The sequence below is a fragment of the Gigantopelta aegis genome, chromosome 11, assembly GCF_016097555.1.
Source record: "Gigantopelta aegis isolate Gae_Host chromosome 11, Gae_host_genome, whole genome shotgun sequence".
In the NCBI taxonomy this organism is placed as follows: Eukaryota; Metazoa; Mollusca; class Gastropoda; order Neomphalida; family Peltospiridae; genus Gigantopelta; species Gigantopelta aegis.
In genome coordinates, this window is record NC_054709.1 from 18,519,142 (window position 1) to 18,544,141 (window position 25,000).

Genomic DNA, 25,000 nt, shown 5'->3' on the forward strand with positions numbered 1-25,000 from the left:
CAAATGGCACATAAATATAAAACATTTTTATTATTTTGAAAGCAGTTTTCCTCCTTTTTTCCCCTTTAAAAATGTTTTACAAATGACACATAAATATAAAACATTTTGTTATTTTCAAAGCAGTTTTTCTCTATTTGTTTTCCTTAAAAAAAATTATTGACAAAAACAAAAAAAACTGTAAAAGTTTAGCTGGCACGATATATAGGCCGACAGTGCATACTTCTCTCCGACAGGACAATCAACATACATAACTGTTAGCACCAACCAAACACGGAAGCAGCTAACCAATTGATGACCCGACTTCTTTAAGAAGTCAACATAAAGGAACGCGGGACAGATACGTTACCGGACGTCACGTCTTGTTTATATTTTTTTTAGTGCTCTATAACGTCTTGACGTAAAACCACACACAAGGTTTGTAAAACGTCAGACAGAGAAACAATGCTTTAGTGTTTTGCACAAACATCCAGGCACGAAGATGGACCAGTTAACAAATAAAATTAGACGAAAACACTTTGTTTTAATTTACCGTACATCCAGTTTGTTCAAACTAAACCAATCCTAACTAGATTTTATGTTCAGATCATGTTTGCATTGAATGAATGAATGAATGAATGAATGAATGAATATATAAATGAATAACTGAATGGATGGATGATGGAATGGATGAAGGATTAATGACACCCACATCGATGAACCCAACGAACACGCATGACAGATACGCTCGCACGCACACACACGCACACACACACACACACACACCAAAACGCTCACACAGGAATGCATACACACACACAAATACACACACATACAGATGCATCACAAAACGTGCACGCACGCACACGCGCGCGCGCGCGCACACACTCACACACACACACACACACACACACACAAACACATTAAATTAACTTTGAAATTATTCCATGAAAAGAGAAACAGGAACATTGAAAATGAAAAGAAAAAAGATGGAAACACGTAACAGAATATTGCTTTTTCAGCATGTAGTAAACGAGTAACACAGGTAGTGCAAAAATAACACGAGTGGTGCAAAATAACACCAATGGTGCAAAACCCAGTTAAAACCAAACTTGGCAACTGTAATATTATTATTTTCATCTGACCCTGTCAACGGGGCGGGACATAGCTCTGTAGAAAAGCGCTCGCCTGATGCCCAGTCACCGTATCGATCTACGATCGATTCCCGTCAGTGGACCTATTGGCAGTGAACGAATTTCCACTTTCAAAAACAAGCAGTAGCGCCCCAGAGCTATATTCATATGGAAAATATCTCCCACACTAGATTAAGACATGGTTGCAGTACTTTAAATGCCGACTTATATCGGTGTGGACTTATACCAGATCCCTCTTGTATTTGTGAATACCACTCTGAAAACTGCTATCATTATTTCTTTGAATGTAATCGTTTTACTAAACAGAGACAATTTTTTTTTAGATTCTTTGAACATGTTTGCACCGGTTAATCTGCAGTTAGTATTGTATGGCAGTACCGTTGTAAATGATACTATTAACAAACAAATATTCTATCATGTACATAAATATATTAAACAAACACAGCGTTTTGAATAATAATAATAATAATAATAATAATAATAATAATAATAATGTCTAATAAATTCTAAATCAGTTACGCGGGAACCTGTCTGCTAAGAATATTTTATAAATTGGGTTGTCTGATTGGAAAACAAATCACCTTCGTTTGCTTTCCTTCTTCATTTTTTATTATTTATTTATTTATTTATTTATTATTATTTTATTTGTTTTCTCTGTGTTTTGTTTTTCTCTCATGTATATACTTGTCTTTGAATATTTAATTTCTTGTATATTCCTGTAGTAGTTGTAGTCGCCGTTATTGTCATTATTGTAATGTTATTAGGAGAGGGCCTCGTAAGTTGGATAACTTATGCCCAATCCATTTGCACATTATATACAATAAAATATATTTCAATCAATCAAACCTATTGGCTGTTTCTTTATACAGTCGGTACTCCACAAGAGGGGTAAGAAAAGTCGTGATATGGTGAATACAAAATAATCCCTTGCTTTTAATCTAAAATAGTTTTTTAATGGAAGAGCGGCAGCGTGTTTCCTTTCTCATCTGTACTGGCCTTAAACATATGTCTGACGCCATATAACCCTAAATTTAAAACACATTGGTGTTGCAAGTGTCGTTAAATAAAACATTTCTTTCTTCCTGGCCATTTCAGCAGGATATTGTATATAAAACTGAAGTAAACATATTTAAAAGAAGAGCTATATATATATATATATTTATATATATACACACACACACACACACACATATATATATATATATATATATATATATATATATATATATATATATATATATATATATATATATATATATACACACAAAATATATAATTTGAGAAGGTTTGCTTGAAGTAAAATAATAATATGAAAATATGACCTTGTAAAGAAAACCCCGCATACATACATACATAAATATGACCTTGTAAAGAAAACCCCGCATACATACATACATACATAAATATGACCTTGCAAAAAAGCCAAATAATAACACGGCAACATCCGAAATATAGCTAAACTATAGCGTCAAAACTTCTTTACCAAAGTATCAAAAACGTTGCTGTGACAATAGCTTATCACCATGGTGACAAAAGCGCAAGGTTTTTTTTGCAACCATTCCATAAAGCAGATTTACAAAGACACGCCATTCATTGGCGAATGCATTCTAATAGTATTACCTTGCAAACAATGTATCAGAATCTGTTGACGAATTAGAACAACGGTATCAATTTGTTTTCAATATTTCACAACGTCATATTTGCGTCAACCAGAGAAGGCATTTTCTGCGGGCCTGTCACCGGGCAGCCAATCGTATTGTTTCTTTTTATTATGACCTGTTCTATTCAACGATGTTTTCAATGGATTGTTTCGAATCTTAAATATGATTAAAATATTGGCAAGTGCTGTGGTTTAGAGGAGAAAGAATGTTTTTTGTGTTTCCAAATAACTTTACACACACACGGTAGATTTCTGTTCGTTCAGGGTCGAAGGATATAACGAGCTCTATGGATCTCAACATTTTATTCAACATTAATTTTATTGATCATGTGTCATTGTTCCTTTGTTCGATGAGTACACTTCCAAATAATTCAAAGTCGTGAAAAGTGATATATAATAACACACACACACACACACACACACACATGTGTGTGTGTGTGTGTGTGTGTGTATACAGACAGACAGGCAGGGAGACAGACAGATGGATATACGGACAGACAAACATCTCTTTCTCTCTCTCTCTCTCTCTCTCTCTCTCTCTCTCTCTCTCTCTCTCTCTCTCTCTCTCTCTCTCTCTCTCTCTCTCTCTCTCTCTCTCTCTATCTATCTATCTACGTATATATCTATCTATATATATATATATATATGAAAATAAATAAATAAATAAACATATACATACAAATAGATAGGCAGGTAGATAGATTGAAAGAAAGAAAGAAAGATAGATGGATGGATAAATAAATGGATGGATACATGGATGGATGGATGGATGGATGGATGGATGGATGGATGGATGGATAAATGGATGGATGGATGGATTGATGGATGGATGGGCAGATAGATATATAGATAGATTTAAGATATATAGAGATAGACAGATAGACATAGAGACATATAGATAGATAAATAGACAGAGAGACAGATAGATATCCCTTGCTTAAAGTAAATTTTAGTTCTGTTATATGTCTCTTGAGAATAGATGTTTTGTTATACATTATTGGTACTCACTACAATCTAAAACTTACAGCAAATGCAAAAATTACTGTATATACACCTGATTACGGTAAACTGTACATCTAGCAGCTTGAGGTCGTGTGCACTCCGACTGTTCATCATTTCTGTAAACTAAACCACTCCGCAAGTTAAAATTTATGTTTCTATTCTAGAAATTGTGTGAAAAGTAAATAACAAAAAGTTATTCTTTCTAGTAGACATGAAACACGTGCCATGTTGAAAGTAAATCAGGAAGTCAGAAAAGAGCAAACACGAATGGGTGTCTTCACGAAAACACCTCAGCCGTCAATACACATTTAAATAGGACTGCAGACATATTTGTTCTTCTTCTGTTTAATCATACATTTAATTAGAAGCTTCCTTATTGACGTCGTTCAGAAAGATGCAGTATGAATGTTGACTGTTGTTTTCACAGTGTATTTATGAACAACACGGAAGTAATTTCAAACTCCCCTGTGACACTACGTACAGTAAACAACGCGGTACAAAAAGATTAAAAATGAGCGCCGGTAACATGGTCCAAGTAAGTACTAAAGTATTGTCGGAAATAGAATAAAAATGAGTTTTGTCGATTATTTCTTACATATTAAACAGACAAGTAAATATTTTGTAAAAATCTATTTAATGAGAGTCAACCTAATTTAGCATTTACTTGTTTTGGCTCTCATTAATGTACAAGGTGGTGTTTACTCTTGAAATTAAAAGAAATATGTCAGTAAACAGGTGATTTGTGCACTTTATTGGAACAGACTATTAAAAAAATTGATTTGGTCAACATGTGTCAATTTCACTGCTGTTACAATATGTGAGGGACTGTTTCCAATGACGGGTTACCCCCATCCCTCTCCAAAACAAAACATTTGTTGACATTAATAAGTAACTTTTGAGCAAACCTGTCAAGAGCCATACTGAGTTTGTGATCTATTATACTGGTTTTAAAGGTGCTATCTCAAAGTTGCATAATGATGGCTATTGCAAATCATATTTTTATTAAATTGTGCTTTAACATTTAAAGACCTTTAACTATATGCCCATAAATGATTATAGGAAATAATTTTATCTACTAGTAGAAAATACATTTTTATTGAAGAAACAGGAAGGAAATGTTTTATTTAACGACGCACTCAACACATTTTATTTACGGTTATATGGCGTCAGACATATGGTTAAAGATCACACAGATATTGAGAGGAAACCCGCAGTCGCCACTTCATGGACTACTCTTTTCGATTAGCAGCAAGGGATCTTTTATATGCACCATCCCACAGACAGCATAGCACATACCACAGCCTTTGATGTACCATTCGTGGTGCACTGGCTGGAGCGAGAAATAGCGCATTGGGCCCACTGACGGGGATCGATCCCAAACCGACAGCGCATCAAGCGAGCGCTGTACCACTGGGCTACGCTTCGACCTATCACAAACAGATGCTCACATATAACTTCTAATATAGCACCTTTAGGTGGTTGCAAGATTTTGTAAATTTCTAATGTACTTGTATTGAATTTATATTCACTAACTATGCTAGTCACAATTAATAATTTATGCTGCAATTCAAAATAATCAGTTAACTTGCAGTTTTAAATTAAAAGTTTGTTTAAGGGTAAATGAAATTGACACATCATTAAAATGCGTTATAGTCTGTTCCAATAAAGGTCACAAATCTCCTGTTTACTGACATCTTTATTTCAGTTTCAAGAGTAAACACCACCTTGTACATCAGTGAGATCCCAAACAAGTAAATGCTAAATTAGGTAGAGTATCATTAAATAGGTATTTACAAAATATTTACATGTCAGTTTAATATGAAAGAAATAATTGACGAAAATAAGTTTTATTCTATTTCCGACACTACTATAGATAATTTTGAATATACACAAACCCGACATTATAAAAAATTGAGTATTGAAATTAAAAAATATATATTGATTCACTTGTACGAGTATAGGTTTATACTAAAAATGTTATTATTTTTTAGATAGATAAGTAAGTAGGTAGGTAAGTAAGTAAGTAAGTAAGTAAGTAAGTAAGTAAGTAAGTAAGTAAGTAAGTAAGTAAGTAAGTAAGTAGGTAAGTAAGTAAGTAAGTAATAAATAAATTTATATTTAAAGAACAAACAGCTAGAAAACAAATAACCAAATTGAAACAATAACAAAAAGATATTGATTGGTTTATACGAGTCTGGGTTTTATACTAAAAATAAATGAATAAAATTAAAATAGTAAATAAATTTAAATAGTTAAATGAATGAATAAATAAATAAATAAATAAATAAATAACAAACAAAACAAACCAAACCGAAAAAAAAGAAGAAAAAAAAGAAAAGAAGAAAAAAGCCAACACTCAACTCACCCCCACCAAAGCCAAACACACCCAATTACAAACTCAACAATTCAACGTGTACTGGTAAATAGCGATGATGCACAAATGTTGGGGGTTTTCATATTTCTACCATGATATAAAAATTAACCAAAACTACACTGTTGCTTCGAGTTTTGTCCTATTAGTATTACATGATTATGTACAGCATGTGATACTACTAAAATTATTTCTTCTTCTTTCTTCTTCATTAGCAGGCAAAGAGCACTGTGTCGTTCAAATAATCCATTTATTATTATTGTTAGAAACCAAACTTATCTTCATGTCTGACAGTGTGAAAAGAGAAATATTTTACTTCTATCTAATATTCACCTTTCAATGTTAATATAATTTGTGGTGCTTTAAAGCGTCACATTTGTTTGTTATACAGAACTGGCCATGAAAATAAAATTGAAGGATCGAGTGATTAATTACTCTCCGTACTTTGGTTATGGGGAGTCATGTAAGGTATTACCATATTGGTACCATATAAATTCACATGCTATTGGGAACTAACAGTTACTCTCCTTGAACTAGTCTCAGGGGAGTGATAGGGAGCGAGACTAATCATAGCTACCCCTAAGGTTCCAGTGTATCAAATCAATTCCTATTGCCGATAATTTTAACGTTTATTAAAGGGACAGATATCCTAGTTTTTAAACACCAAGACATATTTCCCACTAATAGAGCCGTTTATAATCACTGAAATCAAACATTACTTATATTTTATTCTTTAGATTATCTATTTCCGTAGAACCGAAGTGTTTCTGGTCTGCATTTTTCATATTTTTAAAAGCGCATGTGAGTCTGAGAAATAGCGGTTTATTGATTCGAGTTCTAGTCTATTTTTAAGGATAATTCCCCTTTTAACATCACATACTCTTCTTTCTCTTTATTGTAACTTTATCCAAGTGGTTTGTTACAGGTTTGTAAATTAAAGGGACATTCCTGAGTTTGCTGCATTGTAAGATGTTTCCGACTAATAAAATAGTTCTACGATTAAACTTACATATTAAATATATTTTCTTGTTCAGAATATCAGTGTCTGTATATTCAATGTGTTTCTGGTCGTCTTAATATTTGTAAGAAGCCCAAACTGGACTTTGTCTTCAAATAATTTCGTACGTACGAAAAATAATATTTTAATAAATAAAATTAAATTTAACTTAGTACAAATATTAGAACGATCAGAAACACGTTTAATATACAGCCACTAATATTTTATGCAGAAAAATATATTTGATATGTAATTACAATCGTTAAAAAGTCTCTGTTAGTCGATAACATCTTAAACATTGCAGCAAACTCAGGAATGTTCCTTTAACTAAACTTAGTGTCTCTTTTTTACGGGTTAAAACTAGGGTCTGCGCCTTTAATAATAATAAAAAGAACCCTAATTTGACTTGAAAACATATTTTATTGCATATAATATATAACACACAAAAGGATTGGGTAGTAAACTAATCATTTGTGAAAAATGGTTGAATAAACTGTGTGTCACAAACCATTTATGAGATTTTAATTAGCAACCATCAAATTTTGCTGAAAATTGCTGTTCCATTTTTTAGGGTACCTTGCACTTGTTCCTACGGGTCGTACTATTTACCGAGCTCAACCAAACTCAACCGACAACTACCTCTAGTATTTATTTATTAGCAATGGATGATGGTATTTACACAAATAATCAACCAGTGTTTTTGTTCTTCCAGTTTTTATCTGCAATAAAATAAACAGACTAAAATGGTAAAAAATATCCTAAAATAATAATAATAATTTAAAAAAAGAAAAAGAAATCAACGAATTAGAGGCGCAGCTGCTTTTACTCCGTAAATATTCGAGCTTTCTGCTTTGGTACATCGCATCCATAAACGGAGAGGTCTAGATATATATTAGACACGCATGCGGTCGCTTTTTTCACTTGCCAAACTAATCACGAATCGCATTGTATTAATGCAGCTACACAACGTGTTTGTAAATCACCTCTGTGTATCCCAGAGTGGTGAGCTGAGAGTAAATACAGTTCTGTTTATCTTATCCAGTGTGGATGCTTTAATTCCAACCGATGTTTCATAATTTGTTTAACCGGGCCGCACGCGTCAAATCGAATGGCGATAAACTCACGGGTATTTCCCGATAATGCTGATATGCGCGGATCCAATACCTGGTTTCTACAATTTTTATAAAATCCACTAGCCATGGGATCTGTGGTTTTTAAAATTTACTAGCCACGATTAAAAATTCACTAGCCCAACATTACTTTACGTGAAAACAATGTTATTAAATGATACTAATAATTGGACATGTCTCCCAAAGTGGGAGACAGAGCTTAAAAACACTAACATTGGGAGTGGGGTTGGGGGCAGGATATTCATATTTAAAAAATAGACTTAACTGCAACATTCGACAAAATATTTCCACTAGTCGTCGGGCATGACAATAGTAGTTATTTTATAGCGCAGCATTGAATATCACTAGCCATGGGAGTGGGGCTATCATAATCTAGACGCCCTGCAATAATAATAATTTGTCGTGTTGTTATATGTTGTAGCATCCTAATATAGTTCAGGGGCGGGACGTAGCCCAGTGGTACAGCGCTCGCTCAACGCGCGGTCGGTCTGGGATCGATCCCCGTCGGTGGGCCCATTGGGCTATTTCTCGTTCCAGCCAGTGCACCACGACTGGTATACCAAATGCCGTGGTATGTGTTATCCTGTCTGTGGGATGGTGCATATAAAATATCTCTTGCTGCTAATCGAAAAGAGTAGCTCATGAAGTGGCGACAGCGGGTTTCCTCTCTCAATATATGTGTGGTCCTTAACCATATGTCCGACGCCATATAACCGTAAATAAAATATGTTGAGAAATAGCCCAATGGGTCCACCGACGGGGATCGATCCTGGACCGACCGCGCATCAAGCGAACGCTTTACCACTGGGCTATGTCCCGTCCCCCGCTCCAAGAAGTGCCCCATGACTGGTATATCAAAGACCGTGGTATTCACTGTTCTGTCTATGGAAACGTGCATATAAAATATCTCTTGTCACTTGATTGGGTTTCCCCCTCCCAACCTGTGTCCCAACCACTGGCATATCAAAGGTCGTGGTATGCACTGTCCTGTCTGTGAGAAAGGACAATAAAATATCCATTTGCTGCTAATGGAAAATTAAGGGAGTTTCCTTAAATACTACCTGTCAGTTACTAAATGTTCGACAACCAATCAATGGTTAATAAGTCAGTATACCCTAGTGGTGTCGTTAAACAAAATAAACTTTAAAATAATATTGAATGAAAAAATTAATTAATTAACTAATGTTTAACAACAACCCAACACGAAAAATACTTCAGCTATTGGTAAAGAAAAATAGCATCGAATAATTATTTTAAAAGGGGAGACTGGGATGTTAACATTATTTCAAATAGAAATTCTGTTGGCGTGTAGCAACCGTGAACAACATGAGCGAACGATCGCGACCGTTAGTCTTTAACGCAGTTCTCCTCCCCCGGGAGCCTATCCGGGAACTGACAGAGTACTGCGATGTCACGCCGTGGGACTCGACAACGACGATGTCACAACATGATGTTGTCGAAGCCGTACGTCGACTGAAACCCGACGCTATCTTTCTTTCTACGAAAATCGTCGTGGACGCAAAACTGTTGGACGCGGCAGGTATTAAAGGGGCAAGCTCAATTTCTTTTGGAGTTTTTAAATGTATGTAGTTCGATCTATACTTTATTGCGGCCCTTCATCTCAACCCCCACCTCTTCCCCCACTCCCCCTACCTCACCGCATTATCTGGTGGATTCCGGAAAGGGGGGTTTTGTCAAGTATCCGTTTGTGGATCCGCCACCACACTTTATGTAGGCTATAGAGATTGCACGCTATCAAATCGATGAGTTCCGGGTCAAAGTTCAGAGTTATTACATTGTTTGGTAGTAATGTGTGACATTGTTTGGTAGTAATGTGTGACATTGTTTGGTAGTAATGTATGACATTGTTTGGTAGTAATGTGTGACATTGGTAATACTATATGACAGTTTGGTAGTAATGTGTGACATTGTTTGGTAGTAATGTGTGACATTGTTTGGTAGTAATGTGTGACATTGGTAATACTATATGGCAGTTTGGTAATAATGTGTGACATTGTTTGGTAGTAATGTGTGACGTTGTTTGGTAGTAATGTGTGACATTGTTTGGTAGTAATGTGTGACATTGGTAATTCTATATGACAGTTTGGTAGTAATGTGTGACATTGTTTGGTAGTAATGTGTGACATTGGTAATACTATATGACAGTATGGTAGTAATTGTTTGGTAGTAATGTGTGACATTGTTTGGTAGTAGTGTGTGACATTGGTAATACTATATGACAGTTTGGTAATAATGTGTGACTTTGGTAATACTATATGACAGTTTGGTAGTAATGTGTGACATTGGTAATACTATATGACAGTTTGGTAGTAATGTGTGACATTGTTTGGTAGTAATGTGTGACATTGGTAATAATATATGACAGTTTGGTAGTAATGTGTGACATTGTTTGGTAGTAATGTGTGACATTGTTTGGTAGTAATGTGTGACATTGGTAATACTATATGGCAGTTTGGTAATAATGTGTGACATTGTTTGGTAGTAATGTGTGACGTTGTTTGGTAGTAATGTGTGACATTGTTTGGTAGTAATGTGTGACATTGGTAATTCTATATGACAGTTTGGTAGTAATGTGTGACATTGTTTGGTAGTAATGTGTGACATTGGTAATACTATATGACAGTATGGTAGTAATTGTTTGGTAGTAATGTGTGACATTGTTTGGTAGTAATGTGTGACATTGGTAATACTATATGACAGTTTGGTAATAATGTGTGACTTTGGTAATACTATATGACAGTTTGGTAGTAATGTGTGACATTGGTAATACTATATGACAGTTTGGTAGTAATGTGTGACATTGTTTGGTAGTAATGTGTGACATTGGTAATAATATATGACAGTTTGGTAGTAATGTGTGACATTGTTTGGTAGTAATGTGTGACATTGGTAATACTATATTACAGTTTGGTAGTAATGTGTGACATTGTTTGGTAGTAATGTGTGACATTGGTAATACTATATGACAGTTTGGTAGTAATGTGTGACATTGGTAATACTATATGACAGTTTGGTAATAATGTGTGACTTTGGTAATACTATATGACAGTTTGGTAGTAATGTGTGACATTGTTTGGTAGTAATGTGTGACATTGTTTGGTAGTAATGTGTGACATTGTTTGGTAGTAATGTGTGACATCGGTAATACTATATGACAGTTTGGTAGTAATGTGTGACATTGGTAATACTATATGCCAGTTTGGTAATAATGTGTGACTTTGGTAATACTATATGACAGTTTGGTAGTAATGTGTGACATTGTTTGGTAGTAATGTGTGACATTGGTAATACTATATGACAGTTTTGTAGTAATGTGTGACATTGTTTGGTAGAAATGTGTGACATTGGTAATACTGTATGACAGTTTGGTAGTAATGTGTGACTTTGGTAATACTATATGACAGTTTGGTACTAATGTGTGACATTGTTTGGTAGTAATGTGTGACATTGTTTGGTAGTAATGTGTAACTTTGGTAATACTATGTGACAGTTTGGTAGTAATGTGTGACATTGTTTGGTAGTAATATATATGACATTGGTATTAATGTGTGACATTATTTTATAGTAATATGTGGCAATGGTAGTAATGTGTGACGTTGTTTGGTAGTAATATGTGACATTGTTTGGTATTATTAATTTAATGTGTGTCTTTGTTTGGTGGTAATATATTACAGTTTGGTAGTAATGTGTGACATTGTTTGGTAGTAATATTTAACATTGTTTGATGGTAATACGTGACATTGTTGGGTAGTAATTTGTAACACTGTTTGGTAAAAAATGTTTGAAATTGTTTTGGTAGTAATGTGTGACATTGTTTTGTAGTAATGTGTGATATTGTTATATAGTAAATGTGTGACATTGTTTGGTAGTAATCTGTGACTTTGGTAATAATATATGACATTGGTAATATTGTGTAACATTGTTTTATAGTAATATGTGACATGGGTAGTAATGTGTGACATTGTTTGGTAGTAATATGTGACATTGTTTGATATTGATGTGTGACATTGTTTGGTAATAATAAGTGACAGTTTGGTAGTAGTGTGTGACATTGTTTGGTAGTAATATGTGACATTGTTTGATATTGATGTGTGACTTTGGTAATAATATATGACAGTTTGGCAGTAGTGTGTGACATTGTTTGGTAGTAATATGTGACATTGTTTGATATTGATGTGTGACTTTGTTTGGTAATAATATATGACAGTTTTGTAGTAGTGTGTGCCATTGTTTGGTAGTAATATGTGACATTGTTTGGTATTGATGTGTGACTTTGGTAGTAATATATGACAGTTTGGTGGTAATATGTGACATTTTTAGAAGTAATGTGTAAAATTGTTTGGTAATGAGGTTGTGACATTGTTTTGGTAGTAATGTGTGCCATTGTTTTGGTAAGAATGTATAACATTGGTTGGTATTAATGTGTGACGGTGCAAGATAATAATGTGTGACATTTCTTTGGTAGAAATGTGTGACATTTTTTGTAGTAATGCATGACATTGTTTAGTAGTAATGTGTGACATTGTTTGGTAGTAGGGGTCAGGACGTATCCCAGTGGTAAAGTGGTCGCTTGATGCGTGGTCGGTCGGGTATCGATCCCCGTCGGTGGGCGCATTGGGCTATATCTCGTTCCAGCCAGTGTACCACGACTGGTATATCAAAGGCTGTGGTATGTGCTATCCTATATGTGGGATGGTGCATATAAAATATGCCTTGCTACTAATGCAAACATATAGCGGGTTTTCTCTCTAAGATTAAATGTTAAAATTACCAAATGTTTGACATCGAATAGCCTATGATTAATAAATCAATGTGCTCTACTGGTGTCGTTAACCAAAACAAACTTTCATATATCATTATGATCATGTAAATTGTATATCACAAAATGTATTAAATAAAGAATACTACATGAGTGGCCGTTAGATACCATTTATCTTACGAGTTGTTTTCACCCCAACATACGATACGGTCCTGGGCCCCGTTCCACGAAATAATTGTAGCTAAGGTTAATTGTAGTGACTTACGGTGAATTTTACAACTGGCACCGTAGTCGTAAGTGCTCCTTTAATGATTAAAATATTCTTTACGAAGAAGTACGAATTAGTTAAATAATGAATTGGTTACCGACTTTTCAGAACATCTTGGATGTATGCATTGGTATCGGACATCCATAAAGTAACTTTGTCAGTTTATTTGCTAAGCGATAATTGCCAAATGCATAAGACATGATAATTATCTCCCGTATTTTCTTGTGAAGGTCGTATGGACCAGAATGTTTTTCATCGAACACTGAGTTTTATAAAAGGTATCTGGTATATATTAGATCCATTTTGTATATCTACGTTAGTGGCTTACAACTGCCTCGTACCTATACAGTGTGTTGAGTGCGTCGTTAAATAAAACATTTCTTTCTTTTCTTTGAAGCACAAGAAATGGGCAGTCACTTTTGTATCAGGTTGTTCAGCAATTTTGGGTAACATCAAACCTGGTTCATTAGCTTGGGTACCACATACCCATAAAAAAAAATTTCTTTTCAAAACCACTCTTGACAGCATTTCAAAACTCACGTTGGGTGTGGTGACGTCTCGTGATGTCATCAGCTGGTAGAATCACCACTGCTATGTAGGTTAAAGCGGTCTTCATTTTGGGTAGCTTATTTGGTGAATTACATTGTGACTTATGGGACATTTGATCAATAATTCAATATATGTATAGGATATTTTTTTTAAACTTTAAATAAATAATGGTGTGGTCTCTCTCTATTAAATGGGAAGTATTTATCTTTCAGAAAATTATAAAACCTTATGGTAACTTGATTCGTCTTGTTAAGAAAACATATGGGGCATTTACGGACAACGTCTTTTGGCAGAGTGTACTGAAGTTGGAATTACTATCTCAGCTTAAAAGAAATATATTGTTATACAACCCTTTTACTAACTGCATATTGCAATTCTGCATTAAGATCAGTTTTAAGAGAAATATCTCTTTCACTTTTAATACTGCTTAATTTTCTAGTGTAACTGTTGAGACAAAAATGTGACTGACGAGATGCTATCCCTACAAAACCATAAACGTTTTTGTCAATAATCTAGTAAGCCATTTTAAAAATGAACTGAACACTACATTTGTTTCAGAAAGTGGAATCTTTATACATTTCATTTATTTATATGTATGATTTGTCCGTGAACTAAATTTGAAAACTTTATCAATATGCAACTTTACCAAGGAATTACCATTTGCAAGCACACTTTTCTTACTGGCAATCTAATATTGAAGATTGTTTAGCGAAGCGCAATATGCATTTTCATACAGGGATCCAACATTTGGTGGCCACCAACCTTTCTTCCAAAAACAATATCCCTTGTGTTCCCAAGTTTGCAATCAACTGCAACTGGTCAACTTTCTTCATCATTAAATAGAAAATTTTCCGTGCCACAGCCTTTTTAAGGGCCCTGTGGGCAACCTAGGGAGACACCCCAGCATCATATAGGTCTAATTAACGAGCTACTCTCGACTCACTAAATTCAAAATCTGTGTTAGCTCTCGATCTTTTCTTTTTGACCAACCGATCAAAATTGCGCCAAACTTCCTTAAATCAAAATTGCGCACCTTTTCCATTACCCCCTCCCCCCTCCGCCTGTTACCGACCACGGTCGGGCTGCTGGTGCTCCCTTGCACCTGCCAGTGCAGGCGGTCCCTCCTTCCCACCCCACCTTTTCTGTCCTGCACAGAGAAGCTGGCCGAGGTCGGCTCTTGTGCCCAGGATAGGCGTGCGCTACAACAGCTTGCTCTGAATATGCACGTAAAGCCCTATGACCTGACCTGTAACAGCCAAATAATGATATTGTATTGATTATTCCTTAGCTGGTCATATATAGCATGCGTTGATGTAAATCTGTTAAGACTGGCATATATTGTTTTCATATAATAATAGTAATAATAATAATAATAAGCAAAGCCCACATATGTCTATATAAAGTACATGGTCAAATGTCTAGGTATTAGTCTGAACGGCACGAAGATGCTGTGTCTCAGCGTTGAACAGGACAAGACAAGTAAATATTACAAAATATGGCAGTTGTGACGTCAATATATTCAAACACGAATTAGGCTGACATCAGAATTGTGCTACATGCAAAATGTCCTTCAGGAAATGGAACACACCACATTGTAATAAGCAGTGATGTCTCGTATTGCTTCTGTATTATCGTAATACGAGTATAGTTAGAGTAAAGAACCACTTGTATATCGCCTTACATGCAACGAAAGAACATATTCCAGTCATACCTGGTATAACAGCACCTGCTATTTATGACCAGCTAAAGTGTATGCAGCACTGTAATATGATTTCTGTATCCTGCCTATAACTGGCTACAGCACTGTGAGCTCTTTCCAGGATCATGGGAAACACTAATGCATCATAATGCAGAACGTTGAACAGTTTTAGTCGTTCAAAACCTTGGAACACAGGAAATATTGTTTTAGGAATACAAATAGTAGCTACCAGGTTTCTTGGGCCCTGTTCAGTAACGCTGACTGCGCAGTGTTAAACAATATTCAGTGAGACATTGTCTATAAGAAGAGTGTCTTTGCAAAGAAAAGGCCACCAGCTGAAGACACGTGCACATGTAGACTGCACTGAAACCAGTTGACATAGCGATAAAACCATGCCCATTAATGAAGATTCTACCAAGTTTGATTTCGAGAAAACACTTAATGGTTAGGGTTTACCAAAACTGATGAAACAGACTATATCCATTAATTGATCCAAAATTACTGAACTTCCTGGTGTGCATCAGACGACCCTTTTTTATATACACATGTACTTCAAAGTTCTAATGTCTTGACATTGGACAACCTTGCAAAGCAGCATGCAGATGTATCCAAGGGGTGGACCAGATTATTTTGTTGCATGTGATCCACCAACAGAAGTTATGTCAGTTGAGTTAAATTATGTTTTGTTCAACAACACCACTGGAGCACACTGATTTAAAATCATTGGCTATTGGATGTCAAACATTTGGTAATTGTAACATATTGTAGTCTTAAGAGAGGAGACCCGCTGCATTTTTCCATTAGTAGCAATGGATCTTTTATATGCACCATCCCACCGCCTTTGATATACCAGTCGTGGCGCACTGGCGGGAACGAGAAATAGTCCAATGAGCCCACAGACGAGGATCGATCAGGCGAGCGCTTGACCACTGGGCTACGTCCGACCCCGTCAGTTGAGAAGGAATCTGATGACAGTAGTATGTACTATGTATTATGTATTATGTACAACACATTGAGGTCAGTTGAGAAGGAATCTGATGACAGTAGTATGTGCTATGTATTATGTACAACACATTGAGGTCAGTTGAGAAGGAATCTGATGACAGTAGTATGTGCTATGTATTATGTACAACACATTGAGGTCAGTTGAGAAGGAATCTGATGACAGTAGTATGTGCTATGTATTATGTACAAGACGTTGAGGTCAGTTGAGAAGGAATCTGATGACAGTAGTATGTGCTATGTATTATGTACAACACATTGAGGTCAGTTGAGAAGGAATCTGATGACAGTAGTATGTGCTATGTATTATATACAACACATTGAGGTCAGTTGAGAAGAAATCTGATGACAGTAGTATGTGCTATGTATTATGTACAACACATTGAGGTCGTTTTGTCAACAACTCTCAAGGTTTTTTTTATCCTGGAGTTTTACTAAACATTCATTTATTCATTCATTCATTCATTCATTCATTCATTCAAATATACACTCACTAATTCATCCATTCGTGTATTTATTCAGGCTATAGTGGTTAGGTATTTGTGGATGCCGATAGGTGTATAATTACAACAGCGCCTTTTCACTGGGGAGCCATTGATCAATAGTATGACATATGTCGGTATCTTGATTTATTATTTTATACAATTATTTACAATTTGCAGTTATATTTTATGTTAATAATGTTTAAAACATGCTAACTAAACTTAGCAAGAATCTAAAAGTAACATTTGACATGAAATTAGGTTTTTCTAAGTCATGTTACAAATATTTTTAGATTTCCATACCATAATTATCGTCCTTTTAGTCAGCCATTAGTCAACACCATATCGGACAGTATTAGAAAGAGTTTTAATGCACTCATCATTGAACCCATAAACATCTAGTTTAACGCCAAGATCACATTTCTAAGTGCTGTAGTTCCCCTGCGTGTGCTGTAGTTCCCCTGCGTGTGCTGTAACCTCACCGTTAGTCAACACCGTATCGGACAGTATTAGAAAGAGTTTTAATGCACTCATCATTGAACCCATAAACATCTAGATTAACGCCAAGATCACATTTCTAAGTGCTGTAGTTCCCCTGCGTGTGCTGTAGTTCCCCTGCGTGTGCTGTAACCTCACCGTTAGTCAACACCGTATCGGACAGTATTAGAAAGAGTTTTAATGCACTCATCATTGAACCCATAAACATCTAGTTTAACGCCAAGATCACATTTCTAAGTGCTGTAGTTCCCCTGCGTGTGCTGTAACCTCACCGTTAGTCAACACCGTATCGGACAGTATTAGAAAGAGTTTTAATGCACTCATCATTGAACCCATAAACATCTAGTTTAACGCCAAGATCACATTTCTAAGTGCTGTAGTTCTGATGATATACACTTTTTATGATGACTGGCGGCCATTTTGAAAAACGGCCGCCATCTTGTTCTTACCAACTTTAGAAAATGTCATCTTATATTTTCATGAACTCACCACCCTAGAGATTAATTTCAGCCACAGTAACAAATGTTATACTTCCGGCCCCGGTTAATAAAAACTAAGGCTCTCTTTCAGCCTCTGCTGCAGAACTATTAGCTAAATGAACTCTTGGTTAGTCTAAAAGTTCCTTTTAATTATTTTTGCACAAATACAAAATAAACTTAAGATTTGGTTGTCAGGTTTCAACATTATGTTTTCAGTCATTATTTGTATTGATTCAGTGCTTGGTTTTGAAAATATCAGTTAACCACTGGTTGAGATAACTTTAACTTAAAGTAAAGTTTGTTTTATTTAACGACGCAACAAGAGCACATTGATTTTTTTTATCTTATCATCGGCTATTGCACGTGAAACATATGGTCATTCCGACACTGTTTTTTTTAGAGGAAACCCGCTGTCGCCACATAGGCTACTATTTTACGACAGGCAGCAAGGTGTAGGGTAGGTGTAAACCACTTGCACCGACCAGTGATCCATAACTGGTTCAACAAAGGCCATGGTTTGTGCTATCCTGCCTGTGGGAAGCGCAAATAAAAGATCCCTTGCTGCTGATCGGAAAGAGTACCACATGTAGTGGCGACAGCGGGTTTCCTCTCAAAATCTGTGTGGTCCTTAACCATATGTCTGACGCCATATAACCGTAAATAAAATGTGTTGAGTGCGTCGTTAAATAAAACATTTCTTTCTATATATCTAATATATATATATATATATATATATATATATATATATATAATCTATTTTTTTTAAAAAAAATTTCGTATATGCGAAATCATTGGGAAGTAAAATGCGGTTTGGGCTACTACAAACATTAGGGCGACCACAAACTCCTTGTTTATACAAATACTGATATTCTAAAGAAGAAAATAGTTTTAATATGTAATTTGTCTCATCAAGAAGGATCCGTTAGTCCTAAGCATCTCACAGTGGCAGCAAACTCAGGACTGTCCCTTTAACGTTTGAACAACTGGCCCCTGATGTGTGTCCCTTGTCTTCCAGGTCCCCAGCTGAAAGTGATAGGTACGTGTTCTGTGGGTTTGGACCACGTGGACTTGGACGAATGTAAACGTCGCGGCGTTGCTGTTGGTTACACTCCAGGAGTTCTCACGGACAGCGTGGCCGAGAACACAATAGGACTGATTCTTGCTACAGCCAGAAAATATAAACAAGGTTGTATTATATTGGAGTACCCAGAACAGTGCTTCAATATAATTTTTTTTTTTTTATAAAACCCACTAGCCATGGGATTAGTGATTAACATGTTTTACTAGCCACGATTAAAAATTCACTAGCCCTACTTTACTTTAAGTTAATGCAATTTTACTAAATAATAGTAATAATCGGATATGTCGCCTAAAGAGGGATATAGAGCTTAAACACACTAACATTGGGGCGGGGGGGGGGGGGGGGGGGGGGGGGGGGTGGTGTTGAGGTGAGGGCAGGATATTCATATTTACAAAATATTACAAAATAAACTTAACTGCAACATTTGACCAAAACAATTTCCACTAGCCGTCGGGCATGGCAATAGTAGTTATTTACTAGCCCAACATTGAATATCACTAGCCATGGGAGTGGGGCTACCATAATCTACAAGCCCTGACACAGAAGGAAATATACCGATGGAGAGAAATAAGAGAATACAGAAGCGTTGCCAGCTAGTATTTCTAGCAGCCAAATGCTGCATTCTAGTGTATTTTGGAAGGCAATTTAAAGCTCATTTACTAAGGTATTTTAGGCAATTTATTCAGCATATAGATCAGTCCCGGTATCCCCTGCGGTTATTTTTCGCCACCACCAGTCCTGAAATACCGAAAATCATATTACAAAGCGCAATATAAAACAGAAAAAGTCATTAAACTATTTGATGACCGAAATTTAACCTATACGAGTGTCACAAATCGAGATATGAGCAATTTTTTGTTTTCGATTTTTATTATATTTTTAGTTTTAAAAAACCCATGCTGGCTCAAAGGGGCGGGGGGGGGGGGGGGGAGGGGGTTCGTGCGCCTATGGAATACAAATATTGACTGCAACCAAACCCGTCATCCGAGGAATATCAGGGCCCCATTTCACGAAAGAATCGTAGCTAAGATTAATTATAGTGAAATAAGGTGAGTTTTACAACTGGCATCGTAAACGTTACAACCGTTTCACAAAGCAACCTTATTGTAGTCGTAAGTGCACCTTTAATGATTAAAATCTTCTTTGTGAAGAAGTGCGAATTAGTTAAATAATAAATAGTTTACCGACTTTTCGGAACATCTTGGATCTATGCATTGGTATCGTACATCCATGAAGTAACTTTATCAGTTTATTTGCTTGGCGATAATTGCCGAATTCATAAAACATGAGAGTTATCTCCCTTATTTTCGTGTGAAGATCGTATGGCCTAGAATGTTTTTCACCTAACGTCGAGTTTCATAATTTTAAGGTATTTGGTATATATTAGATCCATTTTTACACAAAACGTTAGTAGCCTTCTTAGAAAATTACCAAATGATCATCTAACTGCCATTTCACAGCTACGTTAGTGGCTTACAACTGCCTCGTACCTATTGTAAATTTTCACAGTAATTTACGACGATAGTAAGCTACGCTGCGTCGTGAAACGGGCTGGCGATCGTAGAACAAAGTTAAGGAGGCGATAGTAGGTATTTACGGCGATAGTAGTGCTAAGATCGCTTCGTAGAACGGGGCCCAGGAAGTTAACATTGTTACGGGACCAAAAACACTTTGAATGTACGGAAGTGGATAATCTAAACAATAAAATCAAAGAAAAGTATGATTTCACTTATCAAAAACGGCTCTAATGGTAAAAAATATGCCTAAGTGTTTAAAAACTAGGGTATGTCCCTTTACTGGTAGTCAGTGCCACGGTACTGACATTCAGTCCCACATCACATATTTATATTTTTATAAAAGCATAACTACTCTCTTCTTTTTTTTATCATAGTGCATTAAATTTGGTCACTTCATTCTTTCCGTCTGTATACTATCTTACTAGGTAGGACCAAATATTTATTTTAGTTTACTTTCGCGACCTAGGGACCATATTTTCGAAGCAATCTTAGCCTATGAAATCGTAAAATCATCGTAAGCAATGACGTCACTTTGGCGTGTGCTGTAGTGACGTCACACCCTACGATGGTTTTATAATTTCGTAGCGCTAAGATAGCTTCAAAAACATGGGCCCTGAATCGGAAGTCAGAGCACAATATTTCACGCGAACCCTTGTTCTGTTCGCGTGTTGGTTTCACAAGTTTTAAATTCAGGCGAACCGCCATTAGGTTACGTGATAGACCATTACACATTCTGGAATAACTTTATCAAGTATGTGTACAGGACACACTATTTCACGAGAACCGTTGTTCTGTTCGCGTGTCAGTTACGCAATTTTAAAATCACGTGAACCGCATATTTTTGAAATACATAGTGTATCAAAGAGGCAGTTCAATAATAAATAAATATATTTTATTTTGCTTAAAATTTTAATGTCACTTGGAAATACTGTGTTTTATTGTTGAATATACATGTATTTCCAGGTTTGACAGCCGTAACTGACGGAACGTGGGGTACCAGAAATGCCGATTTACTGTGGATGTGCGGAAGTGACATAAAAAATTCCACCGTGGGCATATTTGGTCTGGGACGAATCGGAACCAGAGTTGCAAAGCTGCTCCAAGCCTTTGGACCCAGCCGAATCCTGTACAATTCTAGAACGAAGAAGGATGTTGACGGCGAAATACGGGCTGAATACGTCAGCTTTGAAACCCTGGTTCGCGAGTCTGACATCCTAGTTGCCACGTGCTCGATGAATCCAGAGAACGAAGGACTGTTCGACATATCCGTTTTTGAGAAAATGAAGAGATCCGCCATGTTTATCAACGTCTCCAGAGGCGTCCTCGTCAACCAAGACGATCTGTATGACGCGTTGAAGAATGACTTCATTTCCGCCGCGGGGCTTGACGTCACTTCCCCTGAGCCGCTGCCAACAAATCACAGATTGCTTTCTCTCGCTAATTGCCTGATTGTCCCTCATATTAGTAGCGCTACACAGGCTACAATATGTAGGATGATTAAACTGACAGCAGATAACATCTTGGCTGGGTTAAAGGGCGAAAAATTACCAGCCCCGGCTGTGTAAAATGTAAACTGAATGTTTTGTACATTTATAACAATCGAATATTGATTGGTTTAGGTCTACCGGTGTTATAATCGATTATAAAAATCCATACGTCATATAATTCAAATCCTTCTTATGTTCATTATAATTCTAACCGATTCTGTAATAAAAAAATGGTGTAAACTGATTATGACAGGTGATCGATTGTGAAATTCCAGCCGATTTCCAACTCTAGTATCCTTTCATTTAAATCTATAAACAATGCTTGCTTTTGTGTGCAGGGTTGTAGCTAGGGAGGGGGCACGAGAGTAGTTTTCCCGCCCTTACCAATTGTGCTTCTAGTCCAAAGTGGTCATTTTAACAAGCACCCCTGGGCGTGCTGTAACCTCACCGTGGTACAGGCGTGTAACATTCTCTTTGAGAATGGCCAATACAGCACAAATTGAAATTTTGAGTTAAAGTCAGTATCGATCTGTGATATTTGTATTTGTGCACAGTTCTTTACACTGTTTTTATTTAAATCTTGAATGTTTATATTGATGTTGATCATCAACTTATTTGTTTGCATGACCATAGTTTGACACCCAATAGCCGATGTATTTTTCGTGCTGGGGTGTCGTTAAACATTTATTCATTCATTCATTTTAACAAGCAGAAGAAGATCCTATTTACTGTGCCCTTTGTTCTTATTGTTTATTGTGGCGGGGAAGGGGGTATACCACCGCCCCCTCCCTGGTGTTTGTATGTACGTATAAATGTATACAAAGTTTGGTTTATTTAATGACGCCACTAGAGCATTTTGATTTACTAATCATCGGCTATTGGATGTCAAACATTTGGTAATTTTGATCTATAGTCTTTGAGAGGAAACCCGCTACATTTTTCCATTAGTAGCAAGATATTTTTTTATATAACGCACCATCCCCCAAACAGGATAACACATACCAAGGCCTTTGATATACTAGTCGTGGTGCACTGGCTGGCACGTGGCATAGCCCAATGGGCCCACCGACGGGGATCGATCCCAAACCGACCGCAAATCAAGCGAGTGCTTTACCACTAGGCTACATCCCGCCCCCACGTACAATGTATGGACTGACATATACAGGTACACGTACAGTGTATGGACTGACATATACAGGTGCACGTACAGTGTATGGACTGACATATACAGGTACACGTACAGTGTATGGACTGACATACAGGTACACGTACAGTGTATTACTTAGACAACAGTTGACCAAAAAAAATGTCTGTTAATGTTATAACTTCAGAAATATTAAAGGTTCATTATTATATTTGGAATATTTCGTTAGTTTTGTTAATTTATTTGTGATAATTTAGTAGAAATTTAAGATTTCACACATAATCTGCACGTAGTTAACTCGATAATATAAGAATTCAAATGTGCTGCCACTGGGTGGAAACCGGTTTCTCCAAGAATTCTTTGAACAAATGTAAAGTCATCGTGGTTTTACGTCATCGAGATTTTATGTAATCGAGTAATGCCCTGGTGTATATGTTAAAATTATTCCAAATGTTGAAGTTAATGTAAGAAATATTCAATAATATACTGAATGATTAATAAATTGTGTAATTGAAATTTAAACAAATGTAAAGTCGCAACATTAGATTTCTGAAAGCACGTAATGGGAGAGTCTAGATCGTAGACAGCGCGAGTCGTCAACTACCGAGTGTTTACTGAATATTCATGAGGAACCCGGTTGATAAGACATCGAGATTTTACGTCATCTAGATTTTACGAAATCGAGTAATGCCCTGGTGTATATATTAAAATTATTCCAAATGTTGATGTTAATGTATGAAATATTCAATAAATTGTGTAATTGAATGTTATGTAGGTAGTACTATACCAAATTACTTCCGGCTTGGTCAAAGTTCGAGGTGTACGTTTGATAGAACAGTTAATACCACAAGTCCTCTGGTGATAAATATGAGTGTGTAAGTTGTAAAAAACATTAGTTTCATCTGGACAAAAATTGTACGCAATTTTATTTCATCTATCATCTAGTACTACTGTGCCTAGCAGCTGTGTGCTTGAAACATGTATTGGATACCTGTAAAAAAGTACTCAGATTTTGTGCGGAACTACGGTAGTCATAAACGCAACCCGTTATCTCTGAAATGAGCAGATATATCACCAATTTTTTTCTGATTTACTTTAATGGTGAGGGGTGATAGTATTTATATCCGGGGTATATATGTCGATTGATACGCTGTAGGTAGGAGTTTTAACCACATATGATACTATTGTCATCTATGGGATTTGATTTGGTAGTATACACCCTATAGCGTATTTCAGTGTCGTTGGCGGCTTTTTTCCCACTCTCTTCTTTTGTGTGATAATCCCGCCTATATTTTGATGAATCCTACAACGGTGGTTAAGGTTACCAAAATGTGACACAAAATTAATTCACGTCTGTACAACTTAATTCAACAAACCAACAAACGAACACCAACCCCCCAAAAATCATTCAATAACAACATAATATATAATTTTAAATAATCACTATATACAGTTCTAATTACAAAAACATTATATCCACTACTTTTAATAATTATTAATACTACATGACAATTGTCCATAATAACAACAACCTCTTGATGAATAATATGTAAAATGTGTGTTAAGCAGCGTTTCTTATTGTAATTACCTCTTTTGATGGTACTATTTTATTTTATTATATTATTATTTTTTGAACATTTACTAGTGCTGTATATAATGTTGCAGAAGTGAATTTGCATTTTATGTTATACACAACCCATTCTGAACGTTGATGTGTATCATGT

The 25,000-nt window shown here is 36.0% G+C and overlaps 1 protein-coding gene across 1 annotated transcript; it reads left to right on the forward strand.

Annotated features, from left to right (window-relative positions):
• The first annotated feature begins 9,616 nt into the window (after nt 1–9,616).
• On the forward strand, nt 9,617–22,657 carry LOC121385068 (glyoxylate reductase/hydroxypyruvate reductase-like). The gene is made up of 3 exons (XM_041515604.1): nt 9,617–9,830; nt 19,063–19,233; nt 21,609–22,657. The coding sequence occupies exons 1-3, from the start codon at nt 9,617–9,619 to the stop codon at nt 22,208–22,210; spliced, it is 987 nt and encodes a 328-aa protein (XP_041371538.1). The 3' UTR covers nt 22,211–22,657.
• The last annotated feature ends 2,343 nt before the right edge of the window (nt 22,658–25,000 follow it).